This window comes from Pongo abelii, chromosome 13 (genome assembly GCF_028885655.2).
Source record: "Pongo abelii isolate AG06213 chromosome 13, NHGRI_mPonAbe1-v2.0_pri, whole genome shotgun sequence".
In the NCBI taxonomy this organism is placed as follows: domain Eukaryota; kingdom Metazoa; phylum Chordata; class Mammalia; order Primates; family Hominidae; genus Pongo; species Pongo abelii.
Genome location: NC_071998.2, coordinates 129,469,487 through 129,493,155, shown reverse-complemented (window position 1 = coordinate 129,493,155; position 23,669 = coordinate 129,469,487). Strand labels below are relative to the sequence as shown.

Sequence of the window (23,669 nt, the reverse complement as noted above, 5' to 3'; positions counted from 1 at the left end):
CACATACAGAGTCACCTTGAGAGCTTGTTAAAACTCAGATTCCTGGATCCATCTCCAAGACACTCTGATGCAGTCTTGGGAGTGACCCGGGAATCTGTATGTCTAACAGGCACTCAGGCGCTGCTTTGGATGCAGGTCACTGCACTAAGCTTCGCATTAACAGGGATCCAGCAAATAGCATGCAGCCCCACGAACACACTGAACACTAACGACAACTCGTTTCCATCCAGCCCAGAGGTCGCTGGGCATCTCTGTTGCCTCCAACCCTAACCTAATCTCAGCTGCCCAGTACTCCCATCTCAGAAGAACTGCTCACCCTGTGGCCCCAGAAAACCCCAGGATGCAGCCTGCTTTTTCCTCTTCGCATGCCCATCTCTCATCATCAATCATGCCAGCTCTACTTTTAAAATGCAGCCCAATCCCACCTCACTCCCTTGCCTCTCCTTTCTCCAGGACACTGTTGCCCCCAGTCATCTCCTCACTCACTCTGCAGCCATGTCCTCACTACTCACACAGAAGCCAGAGCCAAGCTGTAAAACGTCAAGCAGATCCTGTGAGGCCCCCAGAGGCTTCCATGGATGTGGAATAAAATCCACACCTCTGGGGCCTGCCCTGCCGACCTCCCTACCCAGTCCAGCTGCTTTCCCCGCACACTGGCTGGGACGCTGTTCCTTCACATCCCATCACCACAGTGGATGACCTTCTAGAAGCTGGAAGTTAAGGAACAGTTGCCCCTGGAAATGTAACCCTTTTCCACCGATGTCAAGGAAGGCCCCACAGGAGCCCGTTACCATGTCGGCCCTTTCTCAGGCTAATGAAGTCGCCATCTCTGGGGAAACAAGGGCCATCTGCATGGACTCAGCTTGTGACATGGCCTGGATCAGAGTCAGGGATCAGCAGGAGATGTGGGGGGAGCCTGAGCTGCACCGAGACAAGACGTGGCACTGGGAGGGGCACAGTGCCCAGGACTCACCAGAAAGGAGCACAGGAAGATGAAGGAGACGAAGTAGAAGTAGGCAAAGTCGCTTCCACACTCGGTGGCATTGGCCTGCTCATCACAGGCCTGGTTGCTCAGGCAGGACAGCATGATCTCGTGCCAGGCCTCCCCCGTGGCGCTCCTGAGAAGAAGGGCAGAGCTGTGAGGCCCACAGAGGCCCTTGAGGGAGCCCGAGCCCTGTGGGGCTACCAAGCGTGCCCACTCCTTTGGGCTCCTTCCCACAGAGAGCTCACACGTGTGCAAGGCCTGGGTCACAGATGCTGTTTCTTCAAAGGAAACTTCTGGCACTAGATTTCCAAACTGATCATTAATTGGGAAACCACTGCTTACTAAAAATTATCTACAGCACCAGGGGCCAGCGCCAGGGCGAGCACTTCTTTGTGGACACCACAGGCCCCAGTTGTACTCCTGACCTCCTCCCAGACACGCGCCATCTTGGTCTTCTTCATTTCCAGAAATGGTGACTCTCCTTCCAGCTGCTCCAACCAAAAATGTGGGCATCATCTTTGCCTCCTTTCTCTCTCCATATCCTGTTCATCAGATCATCTGCCTTCAAAACACAGCCAGGCTCTCACCACTCCTCACTGTCCTAGGCCAAGCGACCATGACCTGCCCTGTGCTATGGAAGCTTCTGAGCCTATCTTCTCACTCTGCCCTACACAGCAGGAAGCAGGTCCACTAAGCACAGGTCAGATCACATTCTTCCTCCTCTCAAAACCCTCCGATGATTTGCCTCGCTCATCAGAAATGCTAAAATCCACATGACTGCCCATAGCACTGTGGGACCTGCTGCCCACTCTTTCCCTGACTTCACCCCCATCTCGGTTCCAGCTCAGTCCACTCCAAGCACCCTTGCCTCTGCTGGTCCTTGAACACCTCAAGAGCACCCTGCCCTGAGCAGCCACCCTGGATGCTCCTGCACGGAGTCTGTTCCTGGACATAGCCAGCACCGGGGGCTGGCAGGGTACAAGTGGCTCAGAGGCCTGGGTCCCCACCTCTGTGTGTCTGTGTGCCCAGCCCCGGGCATAAGCTGGGCCCACTCCTCACTGATGACAGCCGGAGGCAGGCGGGTTCCTGCAGGGCTGCTGCTTCAACCTGTGCCGGGCCTGACTGATAAGGGTGTTCCCAGGGAACACGAAGTTCGGGGAGAAACAGAAAGCTGCGAGACCAAAGGCCTCAAAACCAAGGCTGACTTCATAGGTTTGCCTTAAATCTTCTGTGGCATGAGGCAGAATAGTAATAAATGATGAAATAAAATTAATGCAGCAGCTAAAGCCCAGACAAACAACATCATTTGAGGACAGTGTCAGCCTAAGGGTGCTTGCTTATCTTATGCAAAGAAACAAGAGTCTAAGAGGTCTCTCCAGGCAGCTCAGCAAAGCAGGTCTGGGTCTGAGCTCGCCCCAGCGCACATCTGCAGGCAGGATGGGCTGTGTTGAGCATCCCCCAGCGCTGGCCGTGCAGCACCCCAGTGCATTTGCATACATGAACTGAAATGGTAAATCCCTAAAAGAGCTCCTTCCTTCTGTCCTAGGCTCATGAGTGATAAATTGTGGGAGACTCAGGAGGCAGGAAAACATGTTCACCCACTTCCCCTCTGCTCCCAAGTTCACTCTCAAACCAGGATGGCCCATAGCTCCTGTTCCATGCCCAGGAACAGCAGCTGATGCTGAGGCCTCTCCTGGCACATCTCCACCAGGAGGTCTCAGAAGGCCCTGAAGCTTGTGTCATGGCCTCTTGGCTCCTCCAGGTTCTGCCTATTACTTGGCTTGGCTGGATCCAGGAGCCCAGGGAACGGCAGCTCCCATGAGAGATGGTGGAAAATAAAGGTGTGTTCAGACCAGCAGTTCTGGTCAGTTGGGTTCCTTGGGCCACTGAGTAGCTACAAACTCTGCTGGTCAGTTCCCCCTGTTGCCCTACTGCCCTCGATCCCACCAATCCCTGTAATCAACAAGGCACAGGTGGAAAGCTGGAGGCCCGCACTTCAAGAGAGCCCCTGCGCCTCTGTCCTCCCTGGAGCCTTACCGGAGGCTCCCAAGCTGTCGCCAGGGAGCACAGACGAGGCAGCAGAGACCGGCCTGGCCCAGGGCTCCCGGGATGACCTCCCTCAGGGCTTCCCTTCAGCCTGTTCTGAGATTGGGACAGATATCAAGAGCCTTTGGAAAAGAGGAGCAGAGAGAGGAGAAGAACCAGAAAGGCCTGCTGAGGGGAAGCCAGTGGGGTCAGGGAATTAGAAGTGGGTGGTCTCCACGGTTGACACCCAGCCTTCTTCATCCTGAGTAAAGCAGCCCCTGATGGAAGAGTGGACATTGGTCTGGGCTGACCGAACAACACACCTGAACAGCAGCATCAGGGCTTGCAAAAACGTCCGGAAGTTGTTGTGACGGTTGATGCTGGTGTCATCATCCAGGGCAATATTCCCAAACACCTGCAATGGAGAAGAGCAATGGCACGGACACTGCTGGGTCTGCAGGAGCCGTGGCAGGTGGACCGAGCCAGAGAGGGTGTGCAAGCCATACAAGGACCCCACATGAGATGGGCGGCTGTCTTACACCAGAGAACTCCCACCCGGGAGAGCCCAGTGTGCGTCCCCAGTATAGACGCCCTCTCCGTAGCTACACATGTGCCGGCTCCAGCTCTGAACCTGTCCACAGATGCAAGTCCGAAACACTCACAAGAACGGCCCCGAGCTAAGTTTGTGAGGCCTCTGCCACACGTAACACAGGAAGTGTTTTCAAGTGGGATCATCAGCGACTCCAAAGCAGGCATTATGTTGGTAACAGGTCTGACAGATCATGGGAAAATGTCTTCTTAAAACATATGCAATAGTACAACGGGCTTTTTATCCATTTTAACTGACTTTTCCACAGTAAGAAATGCAAATGGGTCAGTAATTGTACTCAGCCCAAAATCTGGAATCTGGCTGCAAATTTATGAACTATGACACATCCACAAAGATCAGTAACGTATGTGCTCTTGTACATCCACAGACCAAAGCAGGAAAAAAAGATGTATTTATTTAAACAACATCAGATCTCTGCAAATTTTAAAGCAAGAGAACTCTTCAATCCCTGAAATAGAATTTAGAAATCAGTTTTCAGCGAACCTTTGAAACACTGGCACCTTTGATAACAAATTAACACTCGGGTCCCTCTTCTGTCGCTGCTGTTGGAAAAGTGGTCAGATGCCGAAGATTTATAACTGGGATACTGCTTTATGTTTTTTAAGTGCTTTTTCCCAAATAGCTGACAATGTGTTCTTTGGCAAAATAAAGAAAATCTAAATTATGCAAGCCAAGTTTGCCCAGTGCAAGGATCTGATGTGCTCCTGCTCACATTCTCAGGTGGTTTTCCCCTGTAGCATGTAACCCCCACCGCGGGTCAGGCCTGTCCTTCAGCGCAGCTGCCAGACTAACAGGATAACCGACCGCGGCTGTGCAAGCCACTCGGCAAACACAGCTGTGCTCAAACGCGCCTCCACCACACAGCCAGCACCCATTCTGACCTGTGCCCCGACACCCTACCATCACTGGGCGGAAGCCCATGCAGCCCTCAAGAACACCACGGTGCATCCACCTGGAGAGGCGGCAATGGGCCGAGGGCCACAGCTGCCCCACACCAGGATGGCCCTGGGCAAGCAGCCCAATCTTGTGGCGCCTCTGTGTCCTCCTCCGTAAAACAGTCTTTCTGAGGGTTACGTAAGTTTAGGCCGGGCGCAGTGGCTCACACCTGTAATCCCAGCACTTTGGGAGGCCAAGGCAGGCAAATCACTTGAGGTCAGGAGTTCAATACCAGCCTGGCCAACATGGTGAAACCCTGTCTCTACTAAAAATACAAAAATTAGCCGGGCGTGGTGGCACACACCTATAATCCCAGCTACTTGGGAGGCTGAGGCACGAGAATCGCTTGAACCTGGCAGGCAGAGGTTGCAGTGAGCCAAGATCACACCATTGCACTCCAGCTTGGGTGACAAAGCCAGACTCTGTCTCAAAAAAAAAAAAAAAAGAGTAAGAAGAGGATTACATAAGTTCAGCAAGTGCTCAAAGCAGGATCTGGCTCACAGAGAATGTTCACTAAGGGTCAACTGATTATGACGATGATGTGACAATCATGATCAGTGCCCCTCTGCTCCAGGGGACGGGAGGCCGGGACCGTGCTCTGTCCCAAAGGGGAGCACCCACCTGCATGCCGATGATGGCGTAGATGAAGAACAGCATGGCAATGAGCAGACACACGTAGGGCAGGGCCTGCGGAGACAGGGGCCGGTCAGCTACAGGCACCTCCCGGCCACCATGCCCAGGCCTCCTGGGTGGCTGGGCCTTTGAGGTCACACAGACCTCACACAGACCTCAGCCTACTCCAGCTCCATCCCACTGGCCACCAAGCCCCTCCACCAAGTGATGCCCCAGTTTCTTTATCTCTAACTCGGAGTCATGAAACCCACCTCAGGGTTCTTGTGGGCATGACCAAGGGAACCAACGGATAACTTAAAATGTCTTTATAAATGACAACAGGACAATGCATACAACCATGAAACCTGCATGCCATACCCTCTCCCAGCCTCCCAAAGGAGGGGCCACTGTGGTGGGGGCAGGGGAAGCAAGACGGAGGAAGGGGACAGAAAGCACGGAGGCCCCCCGCCTGGCCCACCTTGAAGGACTGGACAAAGGTCCACAGCAGAATGCGGATGGTGTAGCCCTGGCGGAGCAGCTTGATCAGCCGCGCGGCTCGGAAGAGGCGGAGGAAGCTGAGGTTGATGAAATTGTTCTGCAGAGAAGAGGAATTGTTCTCTGACCTTCAGAAGCCCTGAAAGCGCAGGCAAGCTGCTGCCACCCTACAACCTCTTCCCATATCCCTGTGGCCCCAAAGAAAAGTGGTTAAAAAGATTAAAATAAAAGGTCTCTGCTTCACAGTCTAAGCAGCAATCGGCCACCAGAAAATCTTCCAGAAGTAAAGCTTGTCCTTGCAAATCACTTCTCATGCAGCAAATCAGAGAAAACCTCCTTGGCTCTAAGGCCTCTCCCCACCCCCAACCGTGAGCAACAGAAAGAAAAGTTCTCCCAGGCATCTCTCTGCTGCCAGGTGAGCTGGAAGATCACCTGTGGCTGGGCCTCCAGCAGTGACCACCTCTCGCAGGACACGGTCAAGCTGACCACGTGCTGGGCATGACTGCTTCTCCACCCGGCACCCCTGAAGGGACCCCCGCCCAGGCTTCACGGCCATGCCCTTTCCTCCCTGCCTCAGTCAGCAAAGCCCTTGCTTGCCTGGGACCCTTGCTGGGACCTGGCAGAGGGGCAAACACTTCCTCTGAGGCTGCTCCAGGCGTGTGCAGACAAGTTATGGAAGGTACAGGTGTTCTGCTGCTCACACCACGGAAGCCACCTCTGCAATTCAGGGTCAAACAGGCCTCTGCTCTAGAGAACCCAGGCTGTCTAGTGTAGCTCCCTCATCCAAGGGGCTCAAAATCAAGCACAAGGATAAATAGATAAACCCGGGACTCCACAGATTACCTGGGAGTAAAGCCTCCACGTGGCCCCAGGGCACTTGAATTACTGTACTGGCACATCCCTTTCAGGGAAGCAGGCTCTGGGGAGGTGTCCGTGCACAGATGGGGGTGCTTGTGGACCCAGGAAGCTTTCTGCCCTCTGTCTACCTAGAGGTCAGGTGCCCACACACAGCCTGAGAACAGCTTCCTGCCACTGCAGCATTTTAAAATATGCAAGCAGCTCAGGCTCAGAGACACGTTCATGTTGTCAGATTCAGTCGTCAAATAAAGAGAACACAGATGTCGAATGAGACAGCAGCAGCAGGAGCACGTGCAGGCGCAGAAGCGGTGACGGCCTGGCAGAGCATCCCGACTCTCCAGGGCTACCGTTAGGTGGGAATGAGGTGTCAGTGGAGGGGTGGGCCTCACTCTTCCTTCCAGGGACAGTGGCCCAACCCATACTCAGAGGACACCTCTGCCTGGGTCTGCCACTTCCACTGGCAGGGGCAGGGTGGCTGAGGACTCAACTCGAGGGACTGGCTCTCAGGCGGGATGCTGGAACTGTGGGAGCAGGACTGGTTTTGAATGATATCCATGGCCAGTGGGCACAAGGACGGGCTATGATCCAAATCAGCAAGGCGGCAGCAGTAGACCTCAGGGTGTGACCCCAGAGGGCACCAAAAGTGTACCTGTAGCTCTGTAATCTGCTTGTGCCAGGGAAAGAAAATCTCCATGGTAGACAAGATGGCCAAGAACTCTGGGCCACGAAGACCCACAGAGAAGCCAGCCATCTTAGAAACATGGGTGCAGGGGTGGAGGGCCGCAGTCCCATGTCAGGAGACCCTTATGTAAGATGATGAAGCAGAGCCGGGGGCTGGAGGCTCCCACTCTGAAACCTTGTGCTCAGGGGGTCTGGAGGGGCAGGGACTGGGGCAACACAGCACCCATTGGCTCAAAGCACAGTCAGGCAGTGGCACAGACAAGATTTCCTGAAGACACTGGGGAAAATAAAGGCTGCCAGGTAAGAAGGAAGGACTGGAAGACAACAGGGCAAGTGAGAGGTGCGTGGAGAGTAATACTTTGTCCAAATTACTTAATGCATGAATGCCAACCTCAGCCACCATCACTTTGTTTTTGTGGAGACCCACATTTCCCCCTTCCTCCTGGCTTCTCTCGGGGCTCCTGTGGGTACTCAGGAGAGGCTGGGGGCAGGAGACGGGCGCCCTGGAGAGCTGTGAAGACGGACGGTGACGGCAGCCACAGATGTTCCAGCACAGCGTGGCAGGCCGGGCACTTTGCTAGCTGCATGCAGGAGAGCAAGGGACAGAAGCACACGCAGCGCCACGCCGTGCACCTGCACCATCACCTCTGGCCTCTGCCAGCCCCTCGGAGGCGGACACAGCCTGCCCCAACCTCACAGAGTCCATGGCTTCTGTTGCAGCCACACCTAACTTCAAGGCCAGGCCCTTCCTTACTTCTACCTGAGTAGGAAAAGGTCTGTGGCATCCCAAAGGCACACCATGGTGCCCTCAACATGGTGGCTGACTCACCTTGATGGGACAATGGTCCCTAACCCTTCAATCCTCAGCTTTCTCATCCACAAAGTAGAAACACGGGGACACCCAGTCCAGGAGGTGAGGAGTATTTGAGAAAAGGGATTTAAAATTGCTCTTCGCACTGCAGGACACCATGCCATGACAGTGACCCACTGACTCTGGACCAAAACCAGCATCCCCTGTATCCAAGACCACCACGGCCTCTGGCCAGAGTCACAGGGAAGTGAGGGCTTGTCCCGAGTGTCAGCTGGGCACCACACCCCGATCTGTGGGCCCCGATGTGGGCCAGGTACCACACCAGAGGACAAGGCCCAGCAGGTGCAGAAAACTGCTGTGTGGCTCCCTTTCATTCTAATGAGACTGACGACTGAAGACGGGAAAAAGACGTGCACATGCACGAGTAACATGTCAGGCGTGGATGTGCGGTGGAGAAAGAGGACGGGGACAGACAATGTGGGGAAGGGCTCTCTGAGGAGGTGACGCTCAGCAGAGGCCTGACTGGCATGAGCTAGATGCGTGCGGATGACATCGCCTGGGTGTTTCTGCAGCATTAAATGGTATTTTCTCAAAACGCTAGCTCTTCTGCTCCAACTGTGAATCACTGTATCACAAACATTCACTTTTACATGACTCTCAAATATCTTCTACTTTATATTAATTTCCACAGTCACAGCTAAAATTGGGTCAGTTACCAAATATCTTTGCTCTAAAATTCCTGAAGACCCAGCAGGAAGCTCTGGTTGGACCTGCACTCCACATGAGCTTGCTGACCGAGGCACACACACAATTCAGTGACATGCGAATGGGGGAGCCTCGGCTCCACTGCCTCTGGGGCAGAGCCCCCTTCTTCTACTCAGCCCTACAAGAACCCTCCTGAATCATGAAGACAAAAACTCTAAGCCCTGCCCCTGAGCCCTGAAGCCCAGGCCTGACCCTGCCCACTCCAAGGCACGGTCAGTCCAGGAAGGACGGAAGCTACAGGGGACTCTGCAGAGGCCACCTGGGCAAAGCGGGGCCTTCTTGATTGGCTTGATGGGGACACAGCAGGTGGGAGATGGCTGTGCAACAGGAACCATGGACTCGCAGGGATCAGGGACAAACTCATGTCCTGCAAAGCCTCCCCAAATCTGAGCCAGTCCCAACAGGAAAAACTGCCCTAGACACTTACCCACTCCAGAAACCCCACCTCCCTCTCCTTGGGCAGGTCTCAGGGAAGCCCCGCCCACGGCCAGTTCCCAGAATCAAACCGCTGCCAGGAGGGCCCTCAGAAGCCCTGCTGGATGCCCAGAGCTGAGGGAGCAAGTCCAGGACGCCAGAGGTGAGTGGGTGCAGCCGCATCCAACCACACGCCTAGAGGGCAGTGGGCTGGAGTCCCAGGAACCAGAGGGCAGGAGAGGAGCAGAGCAAGCAAAGCAAGGACTTGCAAGAACCGTTCAGAGTCGTAAAACCAACCGTTTCCTACATGTGATGTTTTCATGGATGGATATTTGCATATTATTTACAAATTGGGGAGGTTTGAGCAGCAGGTGCACAACATACAGACGGAGACATGGGTTTTCGCATTGTATGTTGGTTGGATGACGTGAGTCAGCAGGTAGGTTAAGGTAAATCAAGAACAAAAACAGAAAACAAAAGAGAAAATGAGTCATCAACACAAGCAAAAACTCAAACTCTGATTACTTAACTAGAAAATTAGGATTTTGGTAAACTGCATTATTTTTCTTAAAATACATCAGATCAAAACATATTTTTGAAGTCTGTAGGTTATGCAGACAAGGTGGCATTCATTTGCATTCTTGTTTGTAATGCAAATCCAAAGATGACTCACAGACACTTATTTTTTTTTTTTTATTTCCAGGCAAAGAAATCAATGTCAGTTTCGTGCTTGCTTGGAGCCCTCTCTCTGGATGCCCTTGCTAAAACTCTATTTTGATTTTTAAGTTGGGGATGGGAACTGACACTCATATTTTTGCCTAAGAAAAAAAGTGCATTCACAAAGTAAACATATGAAGTGGCTCCAAATGAAAAACAGACACACAAACAAAACAAAGCACCACCAGTCCACACGATGGCTTTCCCTTCATCTTTTCTCCTCCAGGCAGAACAGGAGACGACCTGGGCTCCAGGAGCAAGGGTGGCCAGGGGACAGCTGAGCTTTCCAACCAGCAGCTCTCAGGCCCCCAACCTGCTGGGTGTCCAGGATTGGCAGGGGCTGCCAAGGAGGGCTTGCTTGAACCAGGGTCTGACACGACCACAAACAGCCCCGGCCTTGACTGTCTCGCAGCTGAGGGACGGAGTGTGGGTTAGTCTGGCTGCCTGCATTGCAGCAGGAATCTGCCTTGTATCAAGGCCTCTGCCCTACACCAGGGCCTCTTTGGGGCGTGGGGAGGTTTCCTTAGAACCCGGCTGGGCACTGGGGCTCTCTGCACATCTCTGATGTCAGCCAGGCACCCTCCGCTTTGTGCCCTCTCAGCAGTCAGCCGTTCCCGCCCCTCTTGGAAAGGAGGCGCACACACGCAGAAACCACCCCTCCACACCAAGCTGTGTCCTTACAGCTGGGAGCTCAATGTTTCCATCACTGTATTTGATGAATAAAGATTTCTGTTTCGAAGGAGGAGGCCCTTAGGAATCAGCAATGCAGCCCACCTGTGCCTCTCGGAAAGCGCACTGGGACTAACCGCTTCCGGGCGAGACGCACAGGGAGGAGGCAGCCACGGGTAAAACGCAACACCAGTGCTGGGGGACTCAACTTTTCTGATTTTTCTGATTAAATGGCAGGTTTCAGCTTTTTTGCTTGGATTACTCAGATCATTAACTTTTTTAAATCATAAAGCATATCACATAAAAGATTATGCATAAATATTTTAAAGAAAAGTAAAACCAAGTATCTATACATATTCATCACCCAGCTTTACGAACGGAACATCCCCATCACTTCCAAAGCCGTCTTGGGTCTCCCTTCCTCCTCTGCAGATGCAGCAACTACCTTCCCTTCTTGTTAATCATGGCTTGTCTTTTCAGCTTTACCATAAACTCTGAAAATGCATTCTGTTTGCCTGTCCCTGGCCTTTGTTGTGGGATCAGGCCACCCGCAGGCTTCTTTGACTTGCGCACACCTATGCTCTGACCACAAACTGTTTCTGAGAAGCATCCACACTGTGCTGATGTCACTGGAAAAGGGTGCACACACAGAAACCCCCCAAAGCTGTGTTTCCATTTCACATCATTTGCGTATTTTCACTACGTTAGCAGAGACCCTAACAACTGGCACATTCTATTACCGATGGGCACTCAGATGCCTCTGTTTGGTCGGCAGAACGCTGGTGCCAGGAACACTTGTGTGAAAATGCCTCTGGGGGTCATCTGTGCAGGCACCCTCTGGGACACCTGCCTAGGAATACAGTTGCTGAGTTGTATGCACATGTCCAACTTTCAAGGGGCTGCTGAGCCCTCCCAGAGGCTGTGCCGGCTGGCACGCCTACCAGCAGTGCCAGAGTTCTGGTTATTTATATGTTTTGAAAGAGTCTTACTCTGTCGCCCAGGCTGGAATGCAGTGGCGCAATCTCGGCTCCCTGTGACCTCCACCTCCTGGGTTCAAGCGATTCTTGTGCCTCAGCCTCCCGAGTAGCTAGAATTACAGGCGTGCGCCATCATGCCTGGCTAACTTTTGTATTTTTAGTAAAGATGGGCCTTCACAATGTTAACCACGCTTGTCTTGAACTTCTGACCTCAGGTGATCTGCCCACCTCAGCCTCCCAAAGTGCTAGGATTATAGGCCTGAGCCACTGCACCCAGCCTTCTCTTCTTTTAAAAAAATTTTAATGTCAACATTATACTAGTCTAGTTAGAGAATGTTCACTCTTTTTCTGTTCTCTAGAAAAATCTGTTTAAGAGTGGAATGATCTTTCCTTATATTTTAAGTAGAAACCTAATGTATAAGACCACTAGAATCTGGTGTTTTCTTTATAGGAAGATTGTTTATTGATTCAACTTCTTTAATGCTTTAATAAAGAACCATTTAGGGTTTTTCTCTCTTTTGTCAGACTCAGTCATTTATATTTTTCTAGTAATGTGTTCACTTACCTAGGTTTTCAAACGTACTGGCATAAACTGTTCACAATACTCTCCTTCAGGTTATTCACGTTACTCTCTCCTGTACCTACCGTCATGACCCCTCTCCCCTGCCTTACATCGTGTATTTTACCTTATTTTTCTTCGATTAATCTTGCCAGAGGTGTGTCAGTTTTTAAGTCTTTAAAGAACTAAGTTTAGACTTTATTGATTCTCTCTAGTATTTGTTTTCCACTTTCTTAATTTCTATTCTTATACTTTTCTTCTACTTTATTGAGCTTATTCTGTTGTTCTTTTTCTAACTTTTAAAGTTAGATGCTAAACTCATTAATTTTTACACTGTTTTCTTTTTCTAATATAAACATTAAGGCTGTAAATTTCTTTCTGAGTACTGCTTCCGCTGTTATCTCATGAGCTTTAATATACAGTATTTTCATTGTTTTTCTGTTATTTATATTTTCTAATTTCCATCATTTCATCTTTCACCCGACTTATTCAGAAGTTCCTTTCCTTAAAAGTGGAGAAGGTACTGTTAGGGTTTCAGCCACACAGGCCCTTGTGATCGCTCTGCTTCTGTCCACACTGGCTCCCAACGCACTTTCACACTCCACAGCAGCACTTGTCTCTCTCCGTCCCCCTCTGTTTCTCTCCTCCTGCCTCCCTGCCTCTCTCTCTCTCTTATTTTTTTAGAGTTTTGCTCTGTTGCCCAGACTGGAGTGCAGTGGTACAATCATAACTCACTGCAGCCTCGAACTCCTGGGCTCAAGCGATGCTCCCACCTCAGCCTCCCAAAGTTCTGGGAGTACAGGCGTGAGCCAGCATGCCTGGCCCACTTGGGTCTCCTGATGCAGGGATTCCCACAGGCTGCCAGAACCTGCTTTGCAGGTGGAGCCCATGCTGCACTCTCTTGCCCCTCATTGGGACAACTCTGATGTGGCATCCACCCTACCCTAAGAGCTCCCCTGCAGGAAGGAGCCCAAATTACATGGAATTGCTTGAAACTGGATCTCTTCCTTATCCAACTGCCCCTATCCTCACCAACTATTCCTGGAAACTGTGATTCCAGTAAATCACATTTGGATCACAGGTTCTGATCCAAAGACAGGTGACACCAGGGGTGGTTCCTTGGAAGCTGACTCTAAGGATGGAGACCTTGGGGAGTGGCTCACTGGACAGATTCTCCTCTGTTGGTGGGTGGTAAGTGAGGTGACGGTAACTCCTGGTGTGCTGTAGCATTAAAACTGCTGCAACCTTCATCTTGGGCAAATCTGTAAAGGGTTGAAAGCGGTGCAATAACGATACCGCAAGATATCATTAGCATCCATAGGCTGTCAGGAATGGGCACTGTAAGGATGGTAGAGCTGGTGAACCATGGCTAAGTGCCACCAATTACTCTGGGGAAGAAAACGTTACAAGTTAAGTTGTCAATTAGCAACTCCAAGCATAACCCAAATGTGGTCTGTGTTTTGGATTGTGCTGACCAGCCTGGGACTCGAGGGAGGACCAGGGCTCTAGAGAGGGCTCCACAAGTCTCTCATGCTCCAACGTCAGCACCCGGAGAGGAAGGGCAGGCCCTGCCATACAGAGGAGGAACACCAGTGTGGGCGTGCCCCCAACACAGAGCTCTCAGATGCCCCGGGACTGCCTGGGCCTGCAGGAGCGTCCCTCCCTGCTGGAGGACCTCACTTTGTCTTGCCTGAATACCTGCAGGAGTCTCAGCTGAGGTGGATGCTTTCCACGATGGTACTCACCCTCCCCAAGTTCCACCTCACTTCCCATGCCGGCCACTAGACCCACAACTCGAGTTTTCATACAGCCTGACTTGGGAAGCGGTGGTCCTGCTGAGTGAGGAAAAGAGGCTGCTCAGTGAAGGACTGTGTGATGTAACAGGTATGTGTGGTAGGAGCAAGGTGGGAGGGACTGGATGAGGATGGCTGCAAGACAGGCAGGATAAAAAACTGTTTTTAATGTAGGGGAGCTTTCTCCCATGACTCAGGATCCAATACCCCGGCGAAGGCACCTGAAGCAGGTGCTAACAGGCTGCTGGGATGACTCCCAGGAGCTTGGAAAACCTCATGGCCCACATTAAATGAGGTGAGGGTGCCAGAACTGCCTTGGCAGATGCTGGGCATAGGACCAAAAGGCTCAGAGAGGTAGGCATGCTAGAAAGAACCTATCACGTAAGATCCAAGTGCCCACGAGCCAACCAGCTTCTCAGAGCGTTTTGGAAGGAGGGCACTGGCATCATGCACAAGGCCACTGGTGGTCATCTTCTGCAGGCCAGGGTTGATGGGAGGAGATGCTGTCATGGAGCAAGGATTCCTTTGGGAAGAAGAGAAGGCTCTGGAGCTGCAGAGGCTCCATGGCAGCACACAATTACACGAGGCTGGCTCCCTTCCATGGCTGGTTGCCTGGAACCACCACAGTGGGCAGCAAGGCCTCAATGGCAACCAAGAGCCCTGACCTGCAAAGGTCCACAGTGGCGGCTAATCGGCCATGGCATTGGCAGGACAAAGGGGCACTGCCAACAAAGATGCTGCTTTGGCTAATCGGCCATGGCATTCCTAGAGGCAGGACAGAGGGGCAGCGCCAACAAGGATGCTGCTTGAGATGAACATATGTAAATATGGAATTCAAAAGAATCAAAGTAAGTGCGCAGAAGGCTGATATCAGCCACCGCCATGGACAAACATGCTACCTCCTGAGTCTCTCAACCAGTCAGTTTTCAGATCCAGGGTCCACAGCTTAGAGGAGAGACTGGGCCCCCTTGCAGAAGAATCCTACAACACAAGAGGGAGTCCAGACAGCAGCCATTTCTCTGCCCTCCCCAAGGAGATCGGGCTCATTTACTTGAGAAATTGCACACTGGAGAAAGAATACCCGGATGTTTTGAAGGCTGTTGGATACAAGGTCCAAGATAACATTGATACCAAGGAACTAAAATGAGATTGCGGCTCCATCTCAGAGTGTGCGCAGGGGCCAGGACACCAATGAATCCCTGGCCCAGGCCCATCTCTCAGTGGTCTCATGTGCCCAGGCACAGCTGGTGTTCATTTGCCTAGTCCTAACTAACCGGCCGAACCCACCACACTGGCTCCTTGACATGTGAATTAGACATAACAATAGGAAAGTCCTCAACACTGACACCCCCCAGCCAAAACAGTAAATTATAACACTGCATCCAGTATGGAGTGGAGAGGTTAGTGCCACCTTGAATAATTAAAAGATAAAGGGGTGGTTGGTCTACACCTCATTCCCATTTAATTCACCAGTGTGGACCGTGCAAGAAAACTGGATCACAATGGATGACACTGGACTACTCCCCAGATAACCCAGGCTCAGTACCCACTGCTGTGGGAGATTTGGTATCTTTAATAGAACAGATCTACTCAGCCTCTGGGACTTGGCACACAGGTGCCAACCTGGTGAGCACATTCTTCAGCAGTCACTGCTAAGCAGGGTCAGAAGCAGTTTGTATCCACAGCAGACATTCACGGTCTGACCCTATGTCACAACATGGTCCAAAGGTACTCTTAATCATTTGGAATTCTCATTTTTATTTTTTAGAGACAGGGACTCACTTTGTGGCCCAGGCTGGAGTGCAGTGGTGCGATCATAGCTCACTGCAGTCTTGACTTCCTGGGCTCAAGCGATTCTCCCGTCTCAGCCTCCTGAGTAGCTGGGACTATGGGCGTGTGCCACCATGCCTGGCTAAATTTTTAAATTTTTTGCAGAGACAGGGTCTCGCCGTCTTGCCTAGGCTAGTCTCCAACTCCTAGGCTCAAGCGATCTTTCTGCCTTAGCCTCCCAAAGCCCTGAGATCACAGGTGTGGCCACTGTGCCTGCCCAAGAGGTTCCCTGCCTTGGCCTCCCAAAGCCCTAAGATCACAGGTGTGGGCCACTGTGCCTGCCCAAGGCATTCCCTGCCTTGGCCTCCCAAAGCCCTGAGATCACAGGTGTGGCCACTGTGCCTGCCAAGACATTCTTCAGAACACCACATTGGTCCACCACATTGATGACGTTATGTTACTTAGATCAGATGCCCTGACACACTCCAGAGCACAGTGATAAATCTTATAAGGATTCATGGACCTTCCATGTCAGTGAAGTTTTTACAGGTCCAGTGGTCTGGGCTATGCCAGGACAAGGACTCCAAGGTAAGAGACAAGTTAGTGATTGCACCTCACACTTCTACTGCGGGTAGGCTGCTTTGCGTTTTGGAGATGGTATAGGCCACTTAGGAAATACTGCTGTGACTCAAAACGCTGCCACGTTTGAGAGGTTTCAGAGCATGAGTGGGGTCTCTAACAGACCCATGACGTGACAGCAGTGGCCCTGCCACTTGGGCCACAAAACCCAGCAACCCCCAGGGTCCTTGATGTGTATGTGGTAGGTAAGGACACTGGGTAAAGTCCTGGGAAAGCCTCCACAGAGAAGTCAATGCAGACACCTAGCATTTGGGAGCAGGCCATGCCATCTACAGAATGGAAGCATAATGAGAGGGGCCAACCTAGCTCCTGGCTCTGGTGGCAGCTGTGTGTGTCACCAAGAGACATCGCTGTCTATGACACCAAAGCATCTCCCCATAGTGATGTGCTGTCAGACCCACCACAGGCCCAGTGAACAAGGGAAGGGGTACCTCTATGACCGAACCCAAGCATGTCTAGAGGACACAGCACACAACATGTGGCCCAATCCCCCATGACACGCACCTCTGTTGACCAATGACATCCCCACCTCACTCCTGCCATCACTTCATGGGGATTCACTACAACTTAGGGGGAAACGCAGACCTGGTTTGTGGATGTGTTGCTTGGTACACTGGTGCAGGCCTCACTACAGCCTCACATAGGAACAGCCTGAAAGACAGGTGGAGCAGAGCCCTGGGCAGGGTACCTGGTCAGCTCTGTGTGTGGGGGAAAACAAGTTGCCTGTGCTGAGGACAACAGGGTCCTAGGCAGGCACAAACGGCTGGTCAGGACCCTGGAGGGAACAAGGTCTAGGTGAGAGGCAGACAGATGGGCCTTGGGAACAGGCACGGGGTACAGGCCTTTGTTTTGCAAACCAATGCTCACCATGGGGCACTAAAAACCAAGCACTGGGATAAGTCGACCAACAGATATTGGCTAGCCTCCGTCCTCACCAGCCCCAGTGTTCACACAGCAGACCTCTGGATAAGGTGACCATCGTGGCCAAGAGCCTCTCAGCAGCATGATCCAGCCATGACCACTGATGATTATCTACCGGGAATGAACAGACAGCAACACTGGGCCTCTGTCTGGTGCCATGCCTTGGGGCTGTCAACCAGCCACCTAGTGGTAAGCTGATTATATCAGAACACCTTCTCCTGGAAAGGGCAGTGATTTGTCTCAACTGGGATCCACCCACATCCCAGGTGTGGGTTTGCCTTTCCTTGTGCAGTACCATGCCGGCACTAACATCTCAGGGCTAGTATCAGAGATTTACCAACACAGGATTGAATATAACATCAGCTTGGAGCACACGCAGGGGACGCATGCGAGCCAGGTGACCACGGGGTCCACTGGATCATCTAACGCAACACCACTCAGGAGATGCTGCCCTGACCTTAAAGGCAGAGATAAAATGCCGGCTTGGTGATATACTTCATGGGCTTGGGGTGCCATATTTCAAGATGAACTAATGGCCAATCGATGTTACTAGGTGCCCAATCAGTAAAATGCATGGATCGAGGAAATGGTGAAAGAAGTGGCCCGTCTCACCATCGCTCCAGAAACCCAGTATGAACTTTGTGCTCACCTTCCCCAATTTTAGGTCTGGCAAATCTAGAGGCCCTGGTTCAAACAGGTGGAGAAGGCTTCTACCACACAACACCAAAGCCATGGTGGCCACCTGGTCACTTGGGGCTGCTCTGCCAGAAGGCCAGCAGGCATCACAAAGAGTTTCCATGCCGGCCAGATCATCTGACCCTCATTATTGTGAAGGGTAGAGCTGCCACTGCATAATTCTGGGAATCAGGGGCTTCACTGGGCCTTTCTCCATGCTCCTATGAACATGCTCCTGTGAGCAGTCTTCACTGTGACTGGATTACCACAGCAGCCAGGGTTGGAAAAAGAATGGCAAAAAGTAGGGACTTGGGATGCACAGGGCTGACGGTCTGGATCATCCCACCAGGCCAGCAACCAGTGCAGCAGAAGGCTGGCCACAGGGCAGGGGCTCTAGAAAGGGTGGTGGGGGAATGGGATGATGAACATCAGCTCAGGGGCTCTAGAAAGGGTGGGGGGAATGGGGTGATGAACATCTGCTCAGGGGCTCTAGAAAGGGTGGTGGGGGATGGGATGATGAACATCAACTCAGGGGCTCTAGAAAGGGTGGGGGGAATGGGATGATGAACATCAGCTCTGCTTGGACCAGCACAGCAGAGGGAGCTCCACTCTGTCTCCCAGAGACCATGACCAGCACCATCCTAAAGAATGAGCACAGTGAACCCAATGTGAAGTGTGGGCAGAACAGGAAGGAGCCTGGTGCTCCAGCATGTGCTCCTCCGATGGTGTCAGACGTCCCTTCAGCCCTAACAGCTTGGGTGCAGCACTCGTGGCACACTCGGGGAGCCGGAAGCATCTGAGAATTGACACCCCACGTGCAGCCCTCAGCCTAATGCCATGTGGAGGGTGCAGAGGCAAACACATTGCAGCTCCCTTTCCAGCAGGGATAGCTCTGAGGTGCGACCTACGCTGCTGCCAGAAGTCCCTTGGGAGACGACCCACACTGACCCACCAGGACTTGGCTTGGGACGCAGCATTTCTGGTCCTTCTCTTCCCACGCATTTCCCCATGCCCCTCTGCTGGTTTCTACTGGGAACACTACTTAAGAAATAACTTTCACATGAGTGCTCGTGTCTACGTCTGCTTCTCGAGAATTTAACCTAAGACCAAACAAATGAGATTTTCTGCCACTGATTTCCAGTGTAACGTGTTGTACTCAAAGAATGTTGCTTTATGATTCAGATGCTTTGAAATTTGTTGAGACAAGTTTATGTCCCAGCACTGGTCAATTTTAAGACATAATCCACATATGTTTGGTAAGAATGAGTATTTCCAGATATATATAGAGCGATAGACAGATAGAGAGACAGTGGGGGGCAATATTTTAAAATATAAATCCTTACTGGTTTCAGTTTATATATTTTTGATACCACCTTGTTAGATACATATTATACAGATACAAATTTAAGATTCACATCTTCTTGGTTAGTTGTTACCATGGAGCTCCAGGTAACTCTCAGGCCAGCAGCCCAAAAGATCTTTGAGAACCACTTTCTTATTCAAGAAAGGACATCTGCTGCGATAACACCCAATCCCTAAACTCCACCCCTGGAGCGAAGCTTCCACGTGTCCAGGGGGTTCTGGGGAACCCAGGAAGAGGCTAACACAGGGCCCGGAGATGCACTGAGGGGAGCAGGCTCTAGAAGGAAACCACCTGGGGACCCTGAAGGAGGGACAGAAATGCTACTTACCGCAATCTCTGTTACTAAAATATCAGTAATACTTCCCAACACAGTGACAAAGTCAAAGACATTCCAGGCATCTCTGAAATAGTTCTAGAGAAAAAGAAGAGCAGTTAGTGCTAGTGGCTGATGAGGGCTCTGTTGGCAAAGAGGTATAGGTGGTGGCCCTGATCAAGAAAGGGGTGAGGGTGATAGACCCTGAGCACAGGGCAGACAGGCCACCCCAGGGGGCACAGCACAAGGCCAGAGGTAAGCAGATGTCAAAGCCAGGGACACAGATACCTCTGGGCCTGGGCAGAGGCAGGACTAAGAGCCATGTGTCCAAAGAGGAAGAACCCAGCCCTGCCTGCCTCCCAGGACCTAGGCTGGGGGCAGAGCTTATGCAGCCAAAAGTATCAAAACAGCCCCTTCCCCAGAGCCCCTGTAGCATCACATATACTCTGGGTACTCGGAGAATTCCCAGCTCCAAATTGTGAGCCCCCAAAGGTCGCCCTACAGATGGGGAATCAGAATACAGGTTGTCAAAAGGCAAAGCGGGGACCAAAGCACGTACCAGCACCCCAAAGGCGATAATCTTCAGCACGCATTCCATGGAGAACATGGATGTGAACACGATGTTCAGGCATTTCAGCATCAGCTCGTACTCATAGGGTGCATCATAGAACTGCCCGGGGAACAGGCACTGTTGGCCATGGGTTTGGCAGCCCCAAGACACCCCATCTGGGACCACTATGACCAAGCAAAAGGGGCAGACAGAACTCCATGCCTGCCTAGGCCTGGGACACCCCTTCCTGCTCTCCCCGAGTCCTCCCAGAACCTCCCCACTGTCCCAGCCCACAGACAACAAAGGGAAACAGGATTCCACAGGCATCCCATGCTGGCCAGGATGCAAGGCCATTACTGCTTTGGCTCATGCCGGGAGGAAGAAGGCTGACTCTCCACTCAGCCTCAGGGTCAGATCCCAAACCCTAGCAGCGCCAGCTGCCCCTCCGTGCTGAGCCCCACACACCTTCATCATCAGCACCACGGTGTTGAGGGCTATCATGGCCATGATGAAGTACTCAAAGGGCGGGGAGACCACAAATGTCCACGTCTTATACTGGAACGACTGCCTGTTTTGGGGCATGTACCGTGTCAGGGGTTTGGCGCTGATGGCGAAGTCAATGCAAGCCCTCTGTAAGGGGAGAAAGGAGCACAGAGACTCAGACGCAGAAAACCTACCCTACGGCATCTACTGCACCCAGCCCCATCTCACCAGCCCTCACAGGGAGCCCTGATGAGAGAAGACAAATTGAAGCAGCCCAGGCCTTCTCCAAGCAGGCCTCAACCAGCCAAATCTGGTCCCTCTGCAGGAGAAAGGAGGACCTGCCCCTGTGTTGACAGATGGTGGCAGCCAAAGCTGACCCAGCTGTGAGTGATTTGTGTGCAGGAGGGAAGCCTGATGGCGCTGCCCACGCTGTCCACTGCAAGACTCCACAGAGCGTCCACCTACCTCATTCTTCTCCAGGCTGCATTCAGACATCACCTTGTCCCCCTGCTCCTGGAAGGTGATGATGATCAAGGCCACAAAGATGTTGACGAAGAAGAAGGGAAACACCACAAAGTAGACCACGTAGAAGATGGACAGCTCCATGCGGTACCCAGGGCTCGGCCCCTGCTCCTCATAGGTGGCATCCACAGAGTGTTTCAGCACCCTGGGCCAAGAGGACAGCAAGTGTCAGGGGAACCCCCGAAGGAGACAGCCCTAAAAACTCAAGACCTGCACCACAAGGGTGGGTCTGCTTCCATGCCTGAGCCCAGGGATAGAGGGAGGAAGGGAGGCCGAGCTCAGGGGCTGCCTGCCCCAGCTACGGAGAGCAGGATGAGCACTCACATGGGCCAGCCTTCCCCCGTGGACACTGTGAACAGTGTCAGTAGAGCCCAGAGCACATTGTCGTAGTGAAAGTCGTATTTCTTCCACTGCCTGGGCTGAGCTTCCACTTCCTCCTTCTCATAATCCAAATACTGACCCCTAGGAATGAGAACATGGGAGGTTAGAGGGCAAAGACAAAAGATCCAAATAAACCCACCTATCAAGAGTGTTGAAACCATTCCGTGGGAAAAGAATGGCCTCTCCAACAGATTGTGCTGGGAAAACTGGACGTCCACATGCAGAAGAATGAATGTGACCCTACTTTACTCCACAGACAAAAATTAACTCATGATGGATTCAAGACCTAAGTGTAAGGAGCTAAAACTATAAAACACTTAGAGGAAAACAGGGGCAAAACTTCATGACCTCAAATCTGGGAATGGAGCCTTAGATGTGACACCAAAATCATGAGCAACAAAATAAAAAATACAGAGATAAATTAGGCTGCATCAAAATCTGACACTTTTGTGCTCAGAGGACATCAAGAAAGTAAAAAGACAAATCCACAGAATGGGAAAAAACACTTATTTCCTAATCCTCTGTCTGATAAGGGAGTTGTATTTAGAATATGTAAATAACTATTCTAATAAATAAAAAAGGCCAGGCACAGTGGCTCACGCCTGTAATCCCAGCACTTTGGGAGGCCGAGGCGGGCGGATCACGAGGTCAGGAGATCGAGACCATCCTGGCTAACATGGTGAAACCCCGTCTCTACTAAAAATACAAAAAAAATTAGCCGGGCGTGGTGGTGGGTGCCTATAGTCCCAGCTACTCGGGAGGCTGAGGCAGGAGAATGGCGTGAACCCGGGAGGCGGAGCTTGCAGTGAGCCGAGATCGCGCCACTGCACTCCAGCCTGGGCAACAGAGCGAGACTCCATCTCAAAAAAAAAAACCCAAATAAAAAACGGGTAAAGGATCTGAATAGACACTCCTCCAAAGAAGATATACAAATGGCTATTAAGCACATGAAACGCTGCTCAACACCACTCGTCATCAGGGAAAGGCAAATAAAAACCACCACGAGACACCACTTCATGCCCATGATGATGGCTGTAATTTTAAAAATACCAAAACTAAAAAGATGGACAACAACAAGTGTTGGCAAGGATGTGGGGAATTCAGAACGCTCGTGCATTGCTGGTGGGAATACACCATGCTTTAGCCACTTTGGAAACAGTCTGGCATTTCCTCAAACAGTTAAACACAGAGTTACCCAATCACCCATTAATTCCACTTCTAGGTATACACCCATGAGAAGCAAAAACAGACCCACACAAAAATGTGGACACAAATGTATACAACAGCATCATTTATAACAGCCACAAGGTAGAAACAACCCAATGTTCATCAGCAAATGAAAGAATAAGGAAAATGTGGCACAGCACAGAACAGATATTCAGCCGTAACAAGGAACGAGGCTCTGACACAGGACACTGCGTGGACAAACCTGAAAACATCAGCGAAAGAAGCCACTCACAAAAGACCACATATTGTATCATTCAATTTACAAAAAATGTCCAGAACAGAGAGGTTTACAGAGATTAAAAACAGATTCATAGTTGGCTAGGGGTGGGACAGGGATGTAGGGGATGATAGTTAAATGGTGCGGGTTTTTCTTTTTTTTCTTGGTGCTGAAAATGTGTTCTAAAATCGACTGTGGCGATGGTTGCATGTACCTGTGAATATACTAAAAACCACTTAATTGCACACTTTAAGTGGATTGTTATGAACAAACAGTATAATGTGTTAGTTACATCTCAATAAAGCTGTTTTTTCATTTCTGTTTTTGTTTTTTTTTGAGACAGAGTCTCGCACTGTCGCCCGGGCTGGAGTGCAGTGGCACAATCTTGGCTCACTGCAACCTCCACCTTCCAGGTTCAAGCGATTCTCCTGCCTCAGCCTCCCGAGTAGCTGGGATTACAGGTGCTGGCCACCACACCCAGCTAATTTTTTGTATTTTTAGTAGAGACAGGGTTTCACTATCTTGACCAGGCTGGTCTCCAACGCCTGACCTCATGATCCACCCACCTCAGCCTCCCAAAGTGCTGGGATTACAGGCGTGAGCCACCGCACCTGGCCTAAAGCTGTTTTGTTTTGTTTTTTTTAAAAGTCCATTACACTGGGTAAGAATGATCTTTTCAAATAAACAGTGCTGGGTGAATT

The 23,669-nt window shown here is 51.4% G+C and overlaps 1 protein-coding gene across 9 annotated transcripts in view; it reads right to left on the bottom strand.

The window, feature by feature from the left end:
* The window catches only part of CACNA1B (calcium voltage-gated channel subunit alpha1 B), a 247,192-nt gene that overhangs the window by 45,607 nt on the left and 177,916 nt on the right, over nt 1-23,669 (bottom strand). For all 9 annotated transcript variants that reach the window (XR_008510062.2, XR_008510061.2, XM_054520928.2 and 6 more), the window contains 9 exons: nt 21,468-21,605; nt 21,087-21,288; nt 20,604-20,768; nt 20,148-20,258; nt 19,604-19,687; nt 5,647-5,763; nt 5,178-5,243; nt 3,334-3,425; nt 974-1,118 (listed from right to left, as the gene is read on the bottom strand). Coding sequence is in view for 7 of the 9 variants with exons in the window: in XM_054520928.2 (XP_054376903.1) it covers nt 974-1,118; nt 3,334-3,425; nt 5,178-5,243; nt 5,647-5,763; nt 19,604-19,687; nt 20,148-20,258; nt 20,604-20,768; nt 21,087-21,288; nt 21,468-21,605 (1,120 nt within the window). In the remaining 2 variants the exon portion in view is untranslated. The remainder of the gene's footprint in view (nt 1-973; nt 1,119-3,333; nt 3,426-5,177; nt 5,244-5,646; nt 5,764-19,603; nt 19,688-20,147; nt 20,259-20,603; nt 20,769-21,086; nt 21,289-21,467; nt 21,606-23,669) is intronic.